Source organism: Chelonia mydas, chromosome 7 (assembly GCF_015237465.2).
Source record: "Chelonia mydas isolate rCheMyd1 chromosome 7, rCheMyd1.pri.v2, whole genome shotgun sequence".
Taxonomy (NCBI): Eukaryota; Metazoa; Chordata; order Testudines; family Cheloniidae; genus Chelonia; species Chelonia mydas.
In genome coordinates, this window is record NC_057853.1 from 53,756,384 (window position 1) to 53,772,897 (window position 16,514).

The following is a 16,514-nucleotide window of genomic DNA, read 5'->3' on the forward strand; positions in this document are numbered from 1 at the left end:
CGGAAGTTGGTCCAATCTTCTTCTTAGCATATGCACAAGGTGCTTCAGGTGGCTTGTGACCAGGATTCATCACCAAATTTGGCCTGTTGTTTGGATCATTAGCTTCCCTAGCCCGGGGCTGGGTACTGATGATGAATGCAACGTGAATGCTGATTCATGCCCCCCATTAGTCTAATAAGAGCTATTACCTCACCCACCTTGTCTCTCTAATACCCTGGGACCAACATGGCTACAACAACACTGAAAAATGTGTGTCATGCTAGTGTGGACTCTGGTGACTTTCCTCCTACAGCTTTGCACAGTCCCTAGCGTGGGAGACCTGCCAAGCACTGATCCAGAGACAGCCCATACTCTCTCTGAAGGAAGGAGAGAGATTCTGCATAAGGACATCTCATCAGAGCAGCCTTTATTTAAACCCTTCTTTGAACCACCTAACTGGTGATTTTCACAGGCTTGATGCATGGCCATCTCCTTAACAGTTAGGGACACAAACCACGTGCTGCAGCCAGGAAGCCAGCTCTGTACATTCTCAGATATAAGGCCACGCACAGCCTGTGCAGGAAAACCCTCCAGTCCATGCTGGCCCTGTCACACTGGCAGTGTCGTCACCTCCTGCTATGACAGAAGGCCAAAAATACCACATTTGAAAATACAGCAGGAATGATTCTGCCATTCAGTGCAATTAATTTATGTTATTTCTCAGCTGGTCAGCAGATACAGTCTACACATCAAACACAAATAGGTGCTAGGAAGGACACCGGAGTTCAGGGGATGCACGATAGGTTTGATCCGCCATAGCCTAAGACACGATCATCTTTGAGAGATGTTTATCATAAGTGTCACATACATGATTACATGTTCAGCAAAGGCACATACAAGAGACGATTGCATGGAGTCATACAGGGAACAGATAAAGCATCGGTGCAGACACTAGCTACAGGAAGTGCTTTACACCGTGGGTGAAATTCACACACCCAGAACCGCAGCACAAGGCCAGAGAAGCAGCCTTTCTGCTACAAGTTACACGGGGGTGAAGGGAAAAAGGAATCCACCTTCCAGTCTACAGGTGGGGCACAGGGAATCCCTGCAGCCCCACTGGGGTCATGACTCCACTCCTGGGTTGAAATAGGAGCCATGATTCCCACACATATCCTGAGCCTGGGATTTGGGACCAGTGCCCTGTGTGATTTTGGACCCGCTGGCCGTGCCATGATCCTGCCCCCAACCCCTTACTCTATGGCGGCTGATGTGGAGCCAGCTCTACCACGGGGTGAGTGTAGAGTCCCTCTCCCCAACCCCCCAGTACAGTGGAGCCATGGCTGCTTTGCTGCATTGGTAGGTCTTCTCCATCCCTGCACTGCTGGGTGAATTTCCCCTGCAATGAATCCCCATCCTAATGCGTCTGAATTAAATCATCCTGGAAGGTGAATGGAAAAGCATTCAAACACACACCAAGGAGAACAAGAAATGTATAAACCCAGAATGAGAAACAAACAACTTTACAGAACAAGACCTTGGAAAATCTTTTCCTCCCTCAAGTTCCTGCCAAGAGCTGAGTTCAGGATCCTCCATTTCCCCGGCTTGGGGCCAAGTCCTGCTCCCACAGAAGCCAATGACATGACATAACACCCATTGGGGCAAGATCAAGGCCTCAAAGTGGACAGCTTGACTTTAGGTGTTTGGGATATCTCCCCAGTTCTGGCAGCAAATGCTGCCCCATGTGCACTTGAATTGTATGCAGGAAAATCAGTTCAGGGGCTAATCCAGGAGGCTGAACTCAGGAGATGAAAGGCACACGAAAAAGATCTTTTAAAAAATAGAACCATTTTTGTTACAATTAAGCCTTCACGCCCACAGTCAGCTACTGATCTGAGCAATGAAACCCAGCTGTAAAACATGTATTCACAAAGGTCTGTAGGATCTGCTGCTGTGCACACACAACTCTGGCTGGACCTCTGTGGGCTTGCCAAGACTCTGTATTCTTGTTCTCAAAAGAGGCACGTGTATCATTGTGTGATTATAGTTTACAGAGGATCTCTGTTACATTTCTCATCCTGGGAAATTCTAATTCCCTTACATGGTCCCTTTGCACTTTAATAAGTGAAGAATAACTTCAGAGTGTGATAAATATTACAGCCTGCAGTGAATGGGTAACCATGGTGTAACAACACCCAAATACATCAGAGACCATTTTTATACACAGATTGAAGAGGACATTTGAGTTTAATACAGTTTACCTCTTTGTGGTGCATTTGTGATTATGATATTTCAAATCCCTTTATTCCTGTCCTGAACTTTTGTGTAGTACTGCTACTAAACAACTGCCATCTTCCACCCCAAAGGTGGCTGCATTTCAGCAGTGGGCGAAGTGATTTCTTTGTACCGCCTACAGGTAAAAAAATCTGTAGAGAACTTTGGGATGAAAGTTACTATATAAAATGTAAGTTAACATAACTGAAATCTAAAATCTCATACTGGCTAATTTCATTGAACAATCTCCTGCAGTGTTACTTATCAAAGATATTTAATTGCTGGTGTCAGAGTTTACTGCTGTGACCAGAAACATACAAAATAATGAAATGGACAATCTGGAATGTAGAAACAGCTGGATTCTTAATTGGTGTAAATGAGCATACCCCACTGAGTTCACTGCCACTTCACACCAGCTGAGAATCTGGCCCAGCGTCAATAGTTGGTGGCATCAGCTCCACGGGGGTGTAAAATAGTCTCAAGTCAGGTGTAAAATGCTCAGAATAGGAGCATTTTTACACTGCACTGAGATGCTGTCAATGGTCCTGTCGTCACCACACTTCCACTGGATGGCCATTCTCAGCCCAACTTCAAGCAAAATTGTTCCCATGGCAAAACCCAGGGGAAATGTCGTCATTTCACAGCTAGATGGCTGGTGCCGTGAAACTTCACAATCTGCAGTTTTGGGGAATGGTGGGAATTCTAGGGTTAACAGGTGAGCTGGAAACCATGCTAATGGCCCAGCCATAGGTCTCCTTCAGTCAGTGCTTAAAGTGGTCTGAAAAAAGGGCGGGGGGTGGGGGAGCTGTCAGATTTTGGGAACAGCAGCTTTGGTAAGAAATTGCTTAAAGGTGCCCCGCAGTGACCCTGCTCGACTGTCTGCAACCCCTGCAATCCTCCCCCCATGCCCACTTTCAACGCTGCCTTCAGCAACGGAGCCAATGCCCACCTATGCCTCAGAGCGCCTCCTTACTTCAGCCAGACTCCTCTCAGCTCAACTCTGTGCTTACTGAGTGAGGGGGTGAAGGCATGGTTATCGCCATGAGGTGCAGAGGGACTGGGACAGAGGAAAAGTAGAAGCGATGAACAAGGTTAACCAGGCCCACTGATGGGGGCGGTGTGGGGGAGCAAAGGGGGCAACTGTCCAGGGCCCTGGGCGATTTAAAAGGGCGCTGAGGCCCCTGACCACTGCCACTACTGCGGTAGTGGGGACCAGGAGCCCTGGGCCCTTTTAAATTGGCCAGGCAGGCCACAAGGCTCCTAGGCATGTGTGGGGTGGTCCCGGTGGCAGCGAAGGCAGCCAGGTGGACATGTCGAAGCCCTGGCCGTGCCAGAAGAGTGCACCCAGCAGCTCGCTGGGCAAGAGCCAGTGCAGGCACATCACCGCCCAAATGTCAGGTGGACCTTTCTAGGGGGCCCAATGACTGTTCTGCCATGGGGCCTGCAATTGCTGTTGGCGGGCCTGAGGTTAATTAGCATGTTTCTCTTTGCAACTTAAGTAGACACATATATCCCACCTTGTTTACCGGCCCCCCACGACTGTAACCTGTAATGGACTCTGTGGGGGGGGGGGGAGATCTCGGGGAGATGGGGGGTGGGGGACAGGACAAGTTCAACCCATTTAGAGATATAGGAGCCAGCAGCACAGTCTGGATCCAGGTCTGAACACTTCCTTGAAGCCCAGAGGTGTTTGAACCTGGAGTTCTAGATCTATGGTGTTACACAACTTGGCAAATAAAAAACAATAACATCCATGATTCTGCACTGCATCAGCTGAGACAGACATCTTTGGTACAGTCTGTCTTCTTAGTGGCTAGTCTAACAACGGGGAATCAGCTGAGACTGACTTAGTACCCTGCGATCCAAGGTGGGATGGGAGCATTCTGATGGGTGTCAGAAGTGCACATTAGACGGAGGCCAGGTGTTCTTGGGCACCTGAGAGCCTGGTAACCCCGACTTGGGCAGGTTCGGGTAGATACTATTACCATTTTGGGGAGAGCTCCCATTGAGGTTGCTTCCCAGCATGTGCTTTGTCTCCCAGCCTTCTTGGTTTTCCTTCACCAGCGGGTCTAGGTTCCGCTGGAGCAGTTCTTCCTGGCTGGGCTGTTCCTCCTGTTATTGAGGGGAAGAAATGGACGTTTGCACTGTCAACAATTTACCATGAATACTACCAAAGGCTCCAACTGTGGCGATGGAGAGAACCAGGGCCATGCGCTGCTTGGGCTGTGCGCTTTCATTGGGGTCTCCTCTCCAAGCCCTATATAGTTTCCATGGGCCACCAAGGGCTTGCCCCGATTAGCCTCATCAGAGTCTTGTTTAAAGGTGTGCAATTCCTTTCTGCAAAATGCTGCTTGCAAGAATGTCTTGCAAATGCACATTTCCAAGGGAATGCTCAAGGAAATGTCTATTCACTGGAGCATTCCCAGCATTCCCATGTGTTCACATGGCCATTCTGAGAGTCCTTTGTGGGTTTGGCAGTGGATCTGAAAGTGCTCTGCAGGAGAGAGAGGTCTGTGTACAGGTGATAATTAATGAGCCAGGTGCCACTAGTGGATGTGGTCTGGGCATTAGGGTTGGGACCCTGCAGGCAAGAGGTTTGGTGTCACATCAACCCTTAACGCAAAGGACTTGTTCTTTCAAAGCGCTGAGCACTCCTATAGGAGCAGGGCTTGGAAAACAAGCCGCTAATTGACCCAATGCATTGAGGCAGGGAGAGACCCCCAGGCCAGTCGGATGGGGACACGGCCTGCTTGCAGGGGAGCTGGCTGGGGTGTCTGTCCGAGGACGACTGACCTTGCTGATGTTGTCGAGCAGCTTGCCCACCAGGTCTTTCCTCTGCAGTTTGTTTCTCTCCAGCATCTCCAGCTTGCTCACCACTGAATCGATCTTGGACACAATGCTGCCAATGGAGTGCTCCAGCTGCAGGACCCGTCGCAGAAGGCTGTGGAAGAGAGCACGAGCCCTTGTGAACCTTCCCTTATGACACAGGACAGGGTCAGCAGCAGAGAACATACAGAGCCCGGCCAGATCCCCCCACAGGTGTCAGCTGGCAGAGCTTCAGCCCAGTCAATGAAGCTCTGCTGATTTATACTAGCTGAGGCTCTGGGTCCATGGCTATGCTTTCAGTTGTGATTAGTGATAATGCTTAAGACAAATTATGTCCCAGGCAGGTTAACCATTGGCCAGGTAATGTGGATGGGGCCAAGCTATTACCCCACATGGTTAGGTGAGCCTCCCAGAGCCGCCTTGTCCTGCTCCAACCTCTGTCTCGGTATGGCCCTACATGCCTGGCTCAGGATCCTGCCTACTGTGGCAGAACCAGGATCTCCGGACTCCCCGTGCTGTGCGTTAAGCCCTAGACTGCGCTCCCTCTTTGGGAGAAACAGTTCCGCCCTGCCTACATCCTCACACCCGGAGAATAAGGGCCAGATCCTCAGCTGGTGTAAATCAGGATCACTCCTACACAAATCCTGCTGGTTCCAGGGGCTGAGGGTGCCCATTCCACCCTCTAACCTGGGTCTGTAGCATGACCCCCCCTTGCAGCAGCATCTGGAGAGATTAATGCAGACACATGCCAGGAAATTTCCCAGCAAGGCATTCACAAAATAAGTGAATTCCATCACAAAAGGGGCCAGACGCGGCGTGGCCTTGCTGTGCGCGGTGGGGGAACAACATGACCAGGGAATGCTGGAAAAAGATTTCACACCCGTGAGGCACAGGTGGATGTGGCTCCATGAGGGGGCAGGGCAGCAGGAAACCAAGCCCTTTGCTTTCAGACGCTGGGCTAGCACCAGCAGTGACCCACATTTGGAATTCTTCCTCAGACACCCAGGTGGACTTATTGATGTGATTGTTCTTTGCATCCACAAGGGTCAAATTCTCATCCAGGTTGTTATCACCGTAGGATTTCCCCAAGTTTTCAATCTCTGCATTCAAAGCAACCTAGAAGACAAAGAGAGACACACACACAGAAAGCTGGATTGTAGACTTACCAAGGTATATTTAATACATAACGACACAAGCTGTCAAAAAGTCATCTTCCCTTGCGGTGTATGCAGAATCCAGACACGGCACCCACTTATTTTATAAGCCTGCCCCAGGATCAGACCCAAGAAATTTTGGAGATTGAACTGTGTCAAAAAAGGATTCTCTTCTCAGCCCATAGCCCCATCCTTTACCCTTTTCTCCTCTAGGTCATGCCTCATTCGCTTCTGTTCCTCTTCATCAAGGATCTGGTTACCATCTTTGTCAAATCTGGAAAAGGCCGCTGTGATCTCATGCTCAGCATGACCCAGCCTAAGACAGGAGACAAAGAGAATGGATCCAAGAAGATACAAGACAGAGCAGTTCAGTATGTTACTAGATTCTAAACCAGGGAGTGCCACTGAGGTACCTGCCTTGGGATAAGAGCAGCGCGTTGTGGTTAAATGCAGGTTAGAAGAACCAGAGCTGGGTGACATTTTATGGCAGGAACTTTTTTATATTTGGCAAAAAGCCACAGATTTGACAACACCCAAAACGTTTCAAGAATTCGTGTCTGTTTTGCCAAATTGTGGTGGGGAAAAAAGTCTGAAAAAGTTGCAGTGTTTTGTTTTGACATTTTCCAGATGAAACTTCTTGATTTTTTGGGGTCAAAATGACTGTTGTGAAGATTTTCAATTGTATAGGTTTTTTTAAAAAATGTAAAAATGTGAAATCCAAGCCAAATTTTCTTCAACCTTCTGATTTGCTCAAAAATTTGAAGCTTTGGGTCAACCCAAAACAATCCCCTGCTCCAGTTTTTCAGAACCACCTGTGAGCCGAAAAATCCATTATTTGCACAACTCAAATGAGAGCCACAACCCAAAGTCAGCTAAACAGGAATGAGAATGACAGGAAAATCCCATTTATTATACAGCTTTAAATGGAGGGGGAAAGGAAGGGTTTGCTGGTGAGAATTTAACGTTGGACTTTTCCAGTGCCCAAAAGTGGATAACTGCTTCACGGGTAGCAGGCTGAAGATCTTAGAATCTAAATTCATCAATTAACCTAGACTGAAGGGAGATAGTGAGGTAATAGCTAATGGGGGTAGCAGAGTGAACTCCAGATAGGTGGGACAGATCAAGGCAACGCACTGTTCTTTCACCTAGTGTGGAAAGACAGGGAAAACCGAGGCTGGAGAAGCAAGGTGGGTGGGTGGGGGTAAGAGGTGGCTAGAAGGTTGGGCAGATCAGGTTGAGATGGTTCACATGGAGGACACTGAAAACCAACATGGCAAGCTGGAATTTGCTGCCATGCTGGCTGAGGCGCAAGGGGAAGTGGTAGTGGATATGGGCTCATGTGAAAGCTGTTATGTACTTTCCTGTACATAAAAGATGCAATAGGTAGCTCTCTGCCTAAATTTACTACACATTAAGGAAAACAACAAAGAAAGAACAAATGTAAAGAGCCCATGTGAAAGAGATGGTGCCACCCTTTATAACGTTCTGCATCTGAACTGACATACAATGAGGCAGCTGCCTTCCATCACCTCACCCCACTCCCGAGAGGCATACTCCTCCGCATGGAAAGGCACAGGACACAGACACAACCCAATCATCTCTCAGATACAGAGCTGGCCCATGCGCCACAGCACAGCCCTGCTCGCTTCTGGAAGTATCACTCTGCATTGCCTGGCATTTAGGGCTGGATCCGTGGCCAGTCTGAATTGGTGCAGCTCCAGTGACAGCAATGGAGCCATGCTGATTTACACTGGACAGGGATCTGGCCCATAAATGACTAGGGTTTAGAAAGACCTCATGTCTGCGCATTGCAGCAGAAATGTAATGAACGTTGGGGGCCGCTCACAAAGAGCGAAGCAGAGTCATTCTGGGAAATTGGGGCCCTTGAACTGACTAACTTACTCTTTCAAACTGTTCTTAAAATCCTCAAACTCTAGCTCCTTTGTCCCATTCTGGAGAGCCTTCTGAACGTCTGAAATCCGCTCTTTCTTCAACTTCAGCCTCATCAGCGTCTTGTGATAGCCCTGGGGTCAGAGATGCACATGGAGGTTTAATGGAGATGCAGGGCAGACAGAAGCAAAGCAGAGATAGCCATGAAACACTGCACAGGTGCCAGATGATACAGGTAACACTGGGATATGTTAGTCTTGCATGTACGCAAGACTTTCTTCACTGACTGAGCCACCTTCCTTCCCAAGCCAGGAGCATCACTGCTTAACACAGACCTCCAGCCAGGGCAGATTCCCCGCACCTCCTACAGCCTCAGCTAGGGGAGGCTTCCATCTGATTCGGCTGGGAGAGCTGCGGCTGCTGATGCTCAGTCATCCAAGTCAGAGTCTTGACTGCGATCACTCACAGGGTGCCTGCCCAGTGCAGACACCGCATAGGCAGAAAGGGGCACCACTTCATTGATTCCAATGGGGTGAGGGGAGGGAGTTCTGCCCAGGTGGAATCTGAATAAGACCTCAGGATTTGCCCCCAGGGGAGAGCCCTGCTCACATCAGCTGTCTGGAGTCTGCCCCCTCCCCTGGATCTGATCAGAGGGCATCACCTCAAGGCTATCTGGAAGCACTTTGACTGCAGTTGGGCACTGGAGGGAAGGTGGTTTTGGAGCGCACATGCCTGCCTTTGTCTGAGGAATAAGTTTCCCCTGGCCCCTTCCTACAGTTCCTGTTTCCACTGCCAAGCTTCTCTTTCACTTGGGTGGAAGAAAACCACCTTTCCTTTGGAACGAAACAAATGTGCTGTAAATTTCCGAGTGTGGCCATGAGCATGCTACAGAGGAGAGAGATCAGCACTGGTGGCAGCTATTGCTTGGGAATTTGGGAGTCTGGAGGGAGAGAGAGGCTCAAGCCACAAAATGCAGACCCAGCTCTCAAAGACCCCAAAAGTTCAGGGATGTTGGGAGTTTGGCCAACAGGGCCAGCCATGTTTGGCTCCAGATGTGGAACTCCTCCTGCCCCCTGGGATGGATCTGGACGCTTGGCGGAGGCCCCTCTCTAGTACATTTCATGTGAATTTGGGACCTGTGGATTCGCATTCGCTCTCTGGTGTGTTAGGACAAAGCGAGCTGGGGGTGATGGGGCTCTATACAACCTGCTTCAGGATGTCTGAGAGCTGCAGCTCGTTCTTCTGGTTTGAAAGCTCCTCCTTGACTTCTGAGTAGGTGTCGTTGATGATGGCCAGGAACATGTTCTAGAGAAAGGAGAAACTAGCTGAAGCAGACTGAGCCATCTGGCCTGCCCGCACCAGCTCTATTCCTCCCTTATGGCCCCGGGGCGGTTGCAGCGTTTGGGGTGGGGAGGTCGGAAGGAGCAGTTTGTAAGTGACTTTCTGTAGTCAGACAGCAACACTGCTGCTCAGCACAGTATCTGTCAGCAGGGATCAGACAAACGGAGCCGTTCACACCCGGTGATGCTCCCACTGAAAACACAGGGCCCGGGGCAAGGGGACGGTGACCATAGACCAGCACAGTGCTTTCTAGGGAGGAAGGGGGGCTCGTGCTTATGGCACTGGATTAGGATCCAGGACATCCAGATTCAATTCCAGGCTCTGCAGGATTCCCTCTGTGGCCTTGGGCCCAAATCCACAAAAACGTAGACATCCCAGCCCTGTGACGCACGAACCCCCAACTTAGCTGCCACCCAACCTTGCTGGTGCCTACGTTTCTGCCTCTGGGTGTGCACAGCACTGGCGCAGGCAGGCGCCTGGGTGCCCTTCTTACGTCCAGGCCCCAGCGTGAGCCTCAGGCCAGGTGAAGATAAGTGCACTCTTTCCAATCTCACCTTTGGGGTCCAATCTGATAGGCATGCTCTGAGCGTGCCTAATGCCACACAATGTCTGGGGAGCCAGGGAGCTGGCAGCCTCCCTTAGCACCTTTCACTCAGTGGTTAGGGCATGTGAGAGACCCTGGTTCAATTCCCCCTCTACCTGCTGAGGAGAAGGGATCTCTCCCCCTGGCCTTGCACGGGGAGCCTAGACACCCAGCCCGGGGTTCATGGATTCCAGCGATTGCCATGTCACCTTGGCAATACCCAAGTCCCTTTGTGGATCTGGGCCTGAATCTTCCTGGGCTCCAGTTCCCCATGCGCAAAATGGGCAGGTTAATAATGTGCTTGTCTGTCTCCTTCTGTGTGTCTGTCCAGCACCTAGCCCAACAGGGCCCTGACCTCAGTCTGGTCTGCACTGCTGCAACGCACGGAACAATAATAATCATTGCAGGCAGATTAGCCCCTTTTGCTTACCAGCAGCACAAAGAAAACGAAGAAGACATAGGTGACGAAGTAAATGGGCCCCAGCACCCTGTTGGCGTTGTCAATGGCATTGTAGTCAAAGTCGCCAAGTATGATCCGAAACTGGGTGAAACTAGGAACGGAAAGAGCCCAAGGTCAGCACTGCGCCTGCAGTGTATCGGCAACACAGCTTGACACGTATTAGAGAGTCATACGCTTCAAGACGACTCACTGGCCGTTTTCACAGGGCTGAGCCCATGAAACGTATTTACCTGCGTGCCTTCCATCACATTGGCTGTCCATGCATTTCCTGCCTTTAGATTTCGGGATAAGATGGGTCTACAGTGCTAGCGAGAGCTGAGCAAATCATTTGTTCTGCCAACATGTTAGTGGCTGAGTTGAGTCTCGTTTCGCAGGAGGTGCCCACACTGCGTTGATCAGCATGGCGAATGGAGCGCTACGATTGGCCTGAGATTGTCAAAGCTGTCTGATGGATTTACATACATATAATAATAGCTCTGATCTGCAGCTGAAAAGCATGAGATCTCAAAGTGATTTACAAAGGAGGTTGGTATCATTACCCCTATTTTACAGATGGGGAAACTGAGGCACAAGCCAGGGACATGACCTGCCCAGTGTCACCCAGCAGGCCAGTAGCAGAGCCAGGAATAGAACCCAGGTCTCCCAAGCCCCAGTCCAGTGCCTCTTCCACCAGGCAACACTGCCTCCCACTGTTTTCCCATAGCCGGCCTTGAAAATTTCAACCACGGTGATCGTGTGTAGTTCTCATGCCTCTAGGAACAATATTATGGGATTAGAAGGGTGTAGGTGACAGCAGTTAAGGTGCAACGGAGCTGTAGACTGTGACTCAGAGATTTTGCAACAGGCATATGATTAGCAATGCTGTGGATGATGTGTGAGCTAAAAGACAATCCAGATCAGTCTCCTACAGCTGGGCTTATTGAAGCAACCGACAAGAGGCCAAGTGAGGCCCCATCCAACATGCAGATGAAATTTCACTAGCCACAGCCAGGCAGCCCTGGGTCCCTGACAGTTACAGACAAGGTTTTCCTCTCCCTTGAGGTCTGTGGAATAAAACTCTGCTATGTGCCCCTGAAGGGGGAGTCCATAGCAGTGTTTGGCTAGCATGGCATGGCTCTGTGTAAAAACGCGTCTACAGTTTCAACCACAGAGGGAAGCTTTTCACTAGACATTAGTGTTAGAACAGGACCTTGAAGAGTCAAGTGAAGTAACACGACTCACCTACAATTCCATCCTGTCTAGCATCGTGTCATCTGCTCCGGGGTAAGTCCGACTGGAACCGGAACTAACCGTGAGCTGCTGCTATGATGTTAGATACATCTCCATCTACACTGACTGCAATCATCATGTGAATTAACATGACTGAGGTCATGTTCCAATTCAACCTCACGTGCTAGCCAAACCCACCCTGGAGCCAGCAGGGGCTCAATGCAAATCTGGTTGGGGGATTTTCTCCTGTGGACATTTGGCCACTTGGAACTGAGGCCCTCAAACGCATTTTGCACAGGCTGAGCAGCTGTCCAGTGAGATGGACACAGCTGGCAGAGGCCACTGGCTGGACTGGATTTGGAGTGGAGCCCTAGAGGTGAAAGCTGTGACTTTTGCTTTAAACTAGAAGCCACAGAATTGGAGTCTTCGAGCCACAGCAAGAAGGGATGTAGAAAAGGTGAATGCAAAGGAATCCATTCGGAGGGGTTAGTTTTTCCTAATATAAGTGAAATATCCCACTTCCTCCCTCATTTCCTGAGTAATTTTAATGGGAGTAACCCCCTGGATTTCCAGCTCTAGCATGAATCAGTGATTTCTCCTCCCCGTTTTATTTAGGGGGTGTGAGGAGGAGGGGATTTGCTCTGTGATCACTGTATCTCTTTCTCTCCCCGCCCCACAAACAAATTCCCAAGCCAAGTTCCCTTCCTAATCCCTGTGGTGATTGCCCACACACTGAGCTGCAGGCTGCTGTCACTTGCACCCTCCCGGCCTCATGACTGCAGTATGGCTGCCTGGGTGTAACTGAGCTGAATTTGCCCTTGTGCAGGTCATGTGCAGCACAGATCATCCTGCTAGGGGGACAATAAAGGGATCCCTCATTTGAACTAGTGCAGTTAGATCATTCATTAATGGTTTCATCCATAGCCCTTTGAAGTCAATGGGAGTCTTTCCACAGACGTTGGATCAGGCCCCGAGTCTTTCCCTAAAGGACCCACCTGCTACAAAACCCACACAGCCAGGAGGCTCAGTGCACACCACCTGGAGCTGGGGCTGAGTTGGTCAGTATGGATCTAGAGGGGAATTTACCCACCGTGCTTGGGTGTACTGGTGCCAGCAGGGCTGGGGAGAGCCAGAGCTGGTTGGAAAATGGAATTTCCATTCCATGGGGGAGTCTAACAACTCTAAATCTGTTTTCGTTCTGCCCTGAAAAGTTGAAATCATGAAATTTCCCAAAGACTGAAAATTGCAAACAACTTCAGTTCAGGGCCACCAAAATGCTTCCTTTCAAGAAGGTAAAAAAAAAGTTTCATGTCCATTAAATGGAATGCAGTTGATAATTCTGTTGACGACGAATGAGAAGGAATAGGAGCCAGCTCCCTCTCCAAGAGGTGCGTTGGCTCTGCGGGGACTGACATGCAGTGACAACTGAGGTGTCTCACTAAAACGAGCAGCTGTGACGCTGAACCCACGCAGGGACGAGTCTGCTGAGAAGATACTGCCCAGCTGTGTCTTCACAGAGAAGAACTGCACTTGATGCCGGAGAATGAAGTGTGGCAGGAAACGGTGAGCGGGGAAGGGAAAAGGAGAGAGAAACACACTTACATGCATTTAATAAAGGTGCTAAAGTTTTCCACTTGTGTCCCAAAGAGAAGGTAGCCCAGCTGGGCGTAGGCAAAGAACACAATGAAGAACATGATGGCAAAACCCAGGATGTCCTTGGCACAGCGAGCCAGCGTGGAGGAAAGCTGGGTCATTGTTTTGTTAAAGCTAATGTACTTGAATATCTACGGGGGAAAAAGACAGGGGTAAGGTAAGATGTGGACATCTCTCAAATACATGCACACACCGAGTTAATAGTATCACTGCAAGAAACAATGCAGCAGGGCAGAAGAGAAGGTAGAGAGGAAGGATGGTCCAATGGTTAGGGTGTCCAGGAGGGAGACTGGGTACAGTTCCTGCCACAGACTTCCTGTGTGAGTCTTAGGCAAGACACTTAGTCTCCCAGTGCCTCAGTTTCCCCATCTGTGCAATGGGGATAGTAGCCCTGCCCTACCACCCAGGGGTGTTGTGAGGATAAATGCATTACTGACTGAGGCGACGAGGGCCAGATAAGCATAGAATACAGAGTACAACCTGTTGGCTTTGTACCAAAGGCATGTCGCTGCCTGAGTCTGAAATGGTCATTCAGCAAGGTCAGCACTGACCGATGGTCATTACCAGCCGATGGCTGTTGGGGGACTGATGTGAAAGGAGCTGGTTGTCTCAGCCCAGCTCCTAGTGTGTCCATGCCAGGAAAATCACCACAAAAATCGGCTCCAATTATCATCCGTGACAACGTTAGCAGAGGTGCCAAGATCAAGTGGGTCTGGAAACTGGCCTTCCCTTTTGTCCTAGAGGAGATCCTAGCAGGGCAGGGTTGGGCAGTTTGTGGAAAATTCCCGTGCTGCATGTCTTGTCTGCTGTGCGGATAAGACGACCTGTCTCTCCAGGGCTGTGGATGCAGAACTTCCCAGGAGAAAGGCTGACGCCTGGGCTCTGATTTCTCCATCCAGCCCCCACCTGTGGGAACTGGCTTTTCTAATGGGCAGATTTCGAGTGGGGAATTTTTTGGGGTGACGGGGAGGGTCTTAACATTTAATTTTTTACAAAAATAAAACTGAAGGACATTTCAAAAGGAAAAGTAATTTTGAATCGAGAAGCTAAACCTTTCGTTGCAAAACAATTGGAATTAAACATTTCCACGTTGGGATAAAATTACATGGTGCTCAACACTGTAACGTCCCCTTTTCTATGCCACAGCTCCCAGCTCACCCCATCTCTCCGGAGCACAGACCCCGTGGTGTGCAGGGCTTCCATGCAGAGAATGGGACCCGAGGCAGAGACTTCTCCTTTAGCCTGCCCCATTACCACCTGCATTTGTTCCTCTCTGTCCACACCAGGGGAGGGGAGATTAGAGCCCCTGAACTGTGGCCTGCTAGATTCTTTCCCCACGTGCTGTTCAGGTGGCAGAATCTCTCACAGGAGCCCATGCGGTACCTTGATCCAGGCGAAGAACAGATTGACTGCGTTCATGTTGTTGTACTGGGTCTGCCAGAAAGCCAGGAACTCAAAGTCTGCATAGATGTCAGGGTGCCTCAGCAGCTCTCCCATCAGCCTGTTCACCTCGATGGTGCGAAAGATGTGGAACACAATGGCAACGATGGACAGCTGACAAGAGGAAACAGCCTGCATTACCGCTGGGCCTCCAGCTTCACTGGGGACGGGGGCTAAAAACATCAGAGAACTCCTTGATATCAGTCCATGGGGCTATTCCGCTGGAGGCACTGGAAATACAGGGAGTTGGTAGGAACACACTGGCTTAGCCTCTCATCCAGCCATGCACGTGCTCAAGGGGGAGATCTGCAAAGGCACCTAACTGCTATTGAAAGTCACAGCCTTAGTGCCTGCGATTGTCTCCTTCTAGTGGTTCAGTCTGTGATTAGGGCAGAGGTCTGGGCCAGTTCTTGTTTTGTCTGGGCTAGTTTCCCTGCTCTTAGCTTTCCTTTTGCTTTTCCATCTTTGCCCCACCTCCACCCCTGCTCACCAGTATGACCACCACATCCAGGATGTTCCAGACACTGGTGAAGTACTGGAGCCTGTGGATGCGCAGCTCCAGAATCTCCTCCACCACGTAGTAGAAGATGAAGACACAGAAGATGATCTCGCAGGCCACAATGAAGAAGTCCCAGGTGCTAACGTATCGGATGAGCTTCACCGTGCGGATTTGCCAGGAGGGGATTGCACCACCGGTGGCTGGAAATTCAACTACTAACCTGGAAGGGGAGAAGGAAACCAGAATGACCATGAGACTGTTGTATGTTCTTGAGATGCACTGGGCTCATCCCCTCCTTCTGATGCACCTGCCAACCCATGGGTGTGGGAGAGTCAGGCACACATATGTGGCTTTTTCACTCATCTCCGCTGCCTCAGTGCACATGGAGAAGGGAACCAGGGACCAGTGAAATGCTGGTGGTTATGGTGGTAAGATAAAGACTCCTTATTAACCTCGTGGCAGCTACCAATAATACTGACACTCAGATCCTCAAACGTATTTAGGGGCCTGGTCCCATTGATTTCAATGGGTGCTTGGTCCCTAAACACCTATGAAGACCTGGGCCTGAGTCCCTAGCCTGGGTGGGACCAGACTTTCAAAGTGGCTCCACACGCAGCAGCTCCCACTGCTCCCAGGCACTGCCTCTCACGAGGGATACATACAGCACCTAGCACAATGGGGCCCCAATCTGATAAAACGAGGCACTGCTGGCCCGTTGGAGGGAGTGGGATCTGGGCAGGTGAAGGATCTCCTGGGGAGACTGGACGAGAATGTAACAGGAGTTTATTTGGATTGTGTCCAATTTTCATCTGTATAACGGACTGTTTACTTATTGCTGGCCAGTGTGCACTTCCCTAGCAGTGCTTTGCTACCAGCTAAATGATACTTCCCCTTAGGCAATAGTTACATTAGGGACCATAATTCTGTCTGCCCTGGACACAGCCACCAGGAAGAGATTGAGCTCAGTTCATCGTACACCCAGTGATCTATTGCAGGTCTTTATAGTGCTTGAATCATGGCAGTAGCTGGCACCAAAAGCGAAGGGGCTCAGGGAAGGAGATGTCACCCCCCCTCAAAAGTCAGAACTCATGCCTCCTCCGTCCCTTCTGATTAGAGAGGACTGGGAGCCAGGAGTCCTGGGTTCTCTCCCCAACCCGGCCTTTAGCTCATTATATGACCTAGGGCAAGTCACTCAAGGTCTCTGCTGCA

General features: G+C 50.1%; 1 protein-coding gene across 6 annotated transcripts in view; it reads right to left on the minus strand.

Annotated features, from left to right (window-relative positions):
• Window positions 1–389: 389 nt before the first annotated feature.
• The window catches only part of PKD2L1 (polycystin 2 like 1, transient receptor potential cation channel), a 35,432-nt gene continuing 19,307 nt past the window's right edge, over window positions 390–16,514 (minus strand). Inside the window, exons 7-17 of one of the 6 annotated variants that reach the window (XM_043551917.1) lie at window positions 15,297–15,525; window positions 14,750–14,920; window positions 13,316–13,497; window positions 10,475–10,595; window positions 9,327–9,425; window positions 8,133–8,254; window positions 6,429–6,546; window positions 5,957–6,192; window positions 5,044–5,191; window positions 4,236–4,362; window positions 538–3,307 (exon numbers count right to left, since the gene is read on the minus strand). In XM_043551917.1, the coding sequence (XP_043407852.1) occupies window positions 3,240–3,307; window positions 4,236–4,362; window positions 5,044–5,191; window positions 5,957–6,192; window positions 6,429–6,546; window positions 8,133–8,254; window positions 9,327–9,425; window positions 10,475–10,595; window positions 13,316–13,497; window positions 14,750–14,920; window positions 15,297–15,525 (1,621 nt within the window). In that variant the 3' untranslated portion in view covers window positions 538–3,239. Of the gene's footprint in view, window positions 4,363–5,043; window positions 5,192–5,956; window positions 6,193–6,428; window positions 6,547–8,132; window positions 8,255–9,326; window positions 9,426–10,474; window positions 10,596–13,315; window positions 13,498–14,749; window positions 14,921–15,296; window positions 15,526–16,514 lie in introns of all 6 variants that reach the window. The other 5 variants (XM_043551915.1, XM_043551916.1, XM_043551919.1 and 2 more) reach the window with 5 other exon arrangements.